Raw genomic sequence first — 5,218 nt, 5'->3', positions numbered from 1 at the left:
CCAAAACACCCCCGCTTCCTGTCCACACCCGTAGCCCATCCCCAAAACAACCCAGCTTCCTGTCCACACCCGCAGCCCACCCCCAAAACACCCCCGCTTCCTGTCCACACAGTTGGTGATTTTCTCATCAGGTTTTCAGGCCCTGCAAGACTTGGGGGGCCACAGAGGGGCTACAGTTGGCCTCAGGGTCTCTGTCCCACCTCTACCAGAGCTGAGAGGCCATGGTGGTGAAAGACCCCCCCAGGAAAGACTGGAACCACCTTCCCCAATGGGAAGAGACTCGAGGGCCCAGGGGCAGGGCCCACAAGGGAAGGCCTGGAGGTCTGTTAACGTGAAGGGGTCCTGCCCCCTCCCTCCAGCTCCCCCAGGTTGCTGAGTCGGCCTGACAGAGCCCACCCCTACCACAGACACCTGGGCTTCATTCCTCTACCTCCCTCCCGACTTCGTACCACCAGAGGATGCTCTGGCCTTGAGAACAGCCCCGGTGCCTGGCCCACCTGAGGAACTGGCTGAAGGCCTTGTAGTTGGTCAGTGTGTGGTAGTCCTCCTCCGAGAACAGGTAGTCCACGTCGTCCAGGCCCCACTCAGCCATGAGCTGCCCCGAGGACTTGGGCTCCTGCAGAGACCCAGGCCAGAAGCAGAGTTGTTGAGGGGCCTTCTAACCTGTACCCCTATCCCTGCCTAGGAGGCTTCGGCACAGGGGAGAGAGGAGGGGTCCTGTCTGCAATGTAACTGGACCATTCTCACCCACCCTGGGAAACACTCAAGCTCCGCAGCCCCGCAGCCCCGCAGCCCCGCAGCTCCCAATCTGTGCTGTGTCTCAGATGCCGGCCCATGGGAGTGCAGGCAAAGTGTTCGATGTCAGGGTTTGGGGAGAGGCCATGTGTGTGCCCAGAACCTCCAGAAAGGGAAATCAGCCAGGTGTGGGAAAGGAGACTGGACGCCTGAGACCAGGCCCCTATCCTGAGATAGGGCTGCCCAACCGGCCTCGGGACACCAGGGCATGACAACAGGACTCGCCCTCTGCGGGGACTGCATTCTGGGGATTTGGGCAGCAGGACAGCACGGTGCCCTCAAGACGGGAGGGCATCCCTGATAAGGATGCAGGGCTACAGGGCTTCCTAAGTCACCTTAGAAAGACATGAAGCTGGCCAGGCGCAGTGGCTCAAGCCTGTAATCCCAGCACTTTGGGAGGCCGAGACGGGCGCATCACGAGGTCAGGAGATCGAGACCATCCTGGCTAACATGGTGAAACCCCGTCTCTACTAAAAAAAAAAAATACAAAAAACTAGCCGGGCGAGGTGGCGGGCGCCTGTAGTCCCAGCTACTCGGGAGGCTGAGGCAGGAGAATGGCGTGAACCTGGGAGGCGGAGCTTGCAGTGAGCTGAGATCTGGCCACTGCACTCCAGCCTGGGCGACAGAGCCAGACTCCGTCTCAAAAAAAAAAAAAAAAAAGAAAGACAGACATGAAGCCTCACACCTGTAATCTCAACACTTTGGGAGGCCAAAGCACACAGATCATTTGAGGTCAGGAGTTCAAAATCAGCCTGGCCAACATGCTGAAACCCCATCTCTACTAAAATACAAAAATTAACTGGGTGTGTTGGTGTAATCCCAGCTATTCAGGAGCCTGAGGCAGGAGAATCACTTGAACTCAGGAGGTGGAGGTTGCAGTCAGCTGAGATGGCGCCACTGCACTCCAGCCTGGGTGGCAGAGCGAGATTCTGTCTCAAAAAAAAAAAAAGACATGAGGCCTCCCCAGGGTGCCAGGTATAGCCACGTCAGCCCCTGTGAAGGACAGGACACTGCCAGTTTCCAGTGAAAGGAAAGTACACTCTGCTGGGGCAGGGGCATGGGACAAGGGGCCAGCTGGGGACAGAGCCCTGAGAGGATCCAACTACTGCTGAGGCCTGGGTTGGGGGGACATCCCAGGGGCACAGTGTGTTCTCAAGAGAGCTAGCCCAGGGGTCAGGTGACCAGATGAACAGGCAGCCCAGGCTGGCAGGACTCAGAAACAGAGGTGCTGGCTGTGGGCATGGGCTGGTTCTGATCCTGGCTCTACCACATACCAGTGGTAAGAGGTGGACAAGTTACTTAACTTTCCTGCCTCAGTTTCCCCATCTGTAAAATGAAGAGAATGGTACACTGCCTCGCAGAACAGAATGAGTTAGTGCAGGTGCTTGGAACAGGGTGTGTCAAAATGTGTTAGTAATTGTTAGCACCCAACCCACCTGCCTTCCTCCTTCCCCAACATCCCACTTCTTCCAGGCAGCCCTGAGCTGCCCCTACCCAACCTGATACATTAAGCCAATCAGTACACACCACTCCTAGGCCAAAGTCTGGTCAGGCCAGTCATGTCTTAAGCCAGTCCAATCAGGGGAATGCTGGTCTCCTGCTTGTACACCTGGACAGGGGAGGCCTGCTCTCCCTCCTGCTGGAGGGGACCAAGAAGCCCCGAGGTGCTGCTGCCCTCGTTCTCAGCCACAAGAGTGCTCAGCCACAAGGGTGTCTGGCCTAAGCCCAACACTGACACAGCAGAGGCAGGTGAATGATGCAAAGAAACAGCCTCTGATAACACCACTGGGTCCTGCAACCCCGATGCCCCTTGCCTCTCAGTTCTCAGGGCCCTGATTCCACACATCCCTCTACTACCTAGGCCCCAGAGCTGGGCTTCTGCTCTTGCAAAAGAAGGCTGCCCTGAGCATCTCCCAACACTGAGAACCAGTTTGCCTGTCCAGGCTGCGAGAGGCCTCCAGAGCCCATTCTTGCCTCCTGTTCTGTGACAGCTCAGAGAAGTCCCCAGACGAGGCCCCCTCTGTGGCTGACCTGCCCCCATGGACACACATAGCTGTTCCTGATGGCACATGGACCCCCTGGACCCCACCCAGGACAGCAGAGCAGCAGGTGTGCAAGGGGATGATACTGTTACGGGGTGACCCTGAATCACTCTCTTAAGTGAAGCTTTCAGAACTGCCAACCCTGCAGCAGTGATCTGTCTCCGGTGACTCACAACACTCCACTGACTCCCGAAATCACCCCGGGTGTCAGGACACCGCCAGGAAGAATCGCTCCTCCTCCGGCACCTCCCAACTTCAGTTATTCACATTCATGATTTCCGCCTCACCCAACAGCAACTGTACTAATATTTACAGAGCGTTTATCTTTAAATCCGCGGCCAGCCCAAACTGAGCCTCGGCGTCTCATAAAAGAACAAAGGGCGCACACTGTTCCTGGCTGGCACTGTCACTCGCCCGCTGCCTGTCCACCAGCCTCACCCCTGGCCTCTCCGCCTCCCCAAGGAGCCCCAGGGTGCAGCCTCTGAGACTTCAGAGCACCTCAGCATGACCATAAAGGCCTGGCTTCCTTCACATCATGTCCCATGTTCCTGGGGACGCTAGGCCCAGGGGAGAGCTGGCCCATCTCTGTAACTGCTGTGCCCCGCGTGCACTAGGAGACTCTGAGATTGCCTGCCTGGGCAGGATTTCAGGACACAAGTTCCCTTCCTACCATAAACCAAGCTGTCCAACACTTCTTGTGGCAAAGAATCCATTTGTTGTTTTATTTTCCCAAATCGCTCCAAGCAAGAGGTTCCTGACACTAAACTGGAGCTCACACTATCTATCACTCTCCCCAGAAATAGCTGCTCACTCGTGCGGGCAAGCTGTTGGCAGAGCAGCCAGTACATCAGCAAGATGCTGCACGATCTCCGCCACTGAGCCCTAAATTTCATCCATCCTTACTGTGCGTGCACACACGCACACACGCACACACGCTCACACGAGAGCACACACGCACACACGCTCACATGCACACACGCACACACGAGAGCACACACGCTCATGGCTCCATCTTCAGGTCAGGTGGGAAAGGACACTCTGGCCCTTCGGACTCAGGCTCTCAGGTCAGAAGGCAGAGAACAGGCTGGGCGCAGTGGCTCACGTCTGTAATCCCAACACTTTGGGAGGTTGAAGCAGACAGATCACCCGAGGCCAGGAGTTCAAGACCAGCCTGGCCAACATGGCTAAACCCCATCTCTATTAAAAATACAAAAGTTAGCTGGGCGTGGTGATGCGTGCCTGTAGTACCAGCTACTTGGAAGGCTAAGGCAGGAGCCACTGCACTCCAGTCTGGGCAACAGAGCAAAACTCCATCTAAAAAAAAAAACCAAAAAACAGGCTGGGCACTGTGGCTCATGCCTGTAATTCCAGCACTTTGGGAGGCTGAGGCAGGTGGATCACGAGGTCAAGAGATGGAGACCATCCTGGTCAATATGGTGAAATCCCATCTCTACTAAACATACAAAAATTAGCCAGGCGTGGTGGCATGCACCTGTAGTCCCAGCTACTCAGGAGGCTGAGGCAGGAGAATCACTTGAATCTGGGAGGCAGAGGTTGCAGTAAGCAGAGGTCGCGCCACTGCACTCCAGCCTGGCAACAGAGCGAGACTCCATCTCACAAAAGAAAACAAAAAAACCATATAGGCAAGAGGCTCTGCCCTCCAAGGAGGATGTCGCTCTGTCCCCCCAGCCAGGCCTCCATAGTCACCTTTAAACATCCGTCATCATTATCATCCTCATCCTCATCCTTCTTTTTTCGCTTGGCTTTTTTCTCCTTCTTGTCCTTGAGTTTCTTCTTCTTCTTTTTATTTGGGGAGTAGTCACTACCCTCACTCTCTGACTTCTCTTCCAGATCCTCTTCATTCTCTGATAGCTCATCATTGCTTCCCTGGAAAAGAAGGGGGACAGTGAGGGCAACAGAGGCCTCACAAACATCCAGAGTCCTGGGTGGCAGGATGGCCCTGAAAGCTACCTCCTGGCCCACGCTGGGGATCGGTCATCGTAAGTGACCACTGCTCACGGCTCAGCCCCAAAGCCCAGCCAAAGGGGCAACCCCAAGCCAGCCTAAGCCAAGTCTTGTCCCCAGGGTCTACGCCACAGGAAGCAGTGGAGCCTGCAGATGAGGCAAGGTGAGGCTCTGGTGAGAGCAGGCTTCTCCATCGGCAAGCTCGGCTTGGCCCACTCCGGCAGCCCTGCGGGTGAACTCAGGTTCTGCTTCAGTCATCATCGGGCTTCTATGGACTTTGGAGGCTGAACCAGTTTTACATGACGGGGCATGGACTCAGGAGCCGGCGTTGGAGGATGTGGTCCACAGTCAAAAAGTGAAGTGCACAGGAAGAGCCCCAGCCAGGGAAGGGCCCCAGCCAGGGAAGGACCTCAGCA

At 56.1% G+C, this 5,218-nt stretch overlaps 1 protein-coding gene across 1 annotated transcript in view; it reads right to left on the bottom strand.

The window, feature by feature from the left end:
* Positions 1-5,218, bottom strand: part of CHD5 (chromodomain helicase DNA binding protein 5) — an 82,671-nt gene that overhangs the window by 57,422 nt on the left and 20,031 nt on the right. The window contains exons 3-4 of the mRNA XM_026448155.2: positions 4,545-4,724; positions 498-616 (exon numbers count right to left, since the gene is read on the bottom strand). Of these exons, the coding sequence (XP_026303940.1) occupies positions 498-616; positions 4,545-4,724 (299 nt within the window). The remainder of the gene's footprint in view (positions 1-497; positions 617-4,544; positions 4,725-5,218) is intronic.

The sequence above is a fragment of the Piliocolobus tephrosceles genome, chromosome 1 (assembly GCF_002776525.5).
Source record: "Piliocolobus tephrosceles isolate RC106 chromosome 1, ASM277652v3, whole genome shotgun sequence".
In the NCBI taxonomy this organism is placed as follows: domain Eukaryota; kingdom Metazoa; phylum Chordata; class Mammalia; order Primates; family Cercopithecidae; genus Piliocolobus; species Piliocolobus tephrosceles.
The sequence above is the reverse complement of the archived record's forward strand: the minus strand, read 5'-3'. Positions and strand labels throughout refer to the sequence as shown.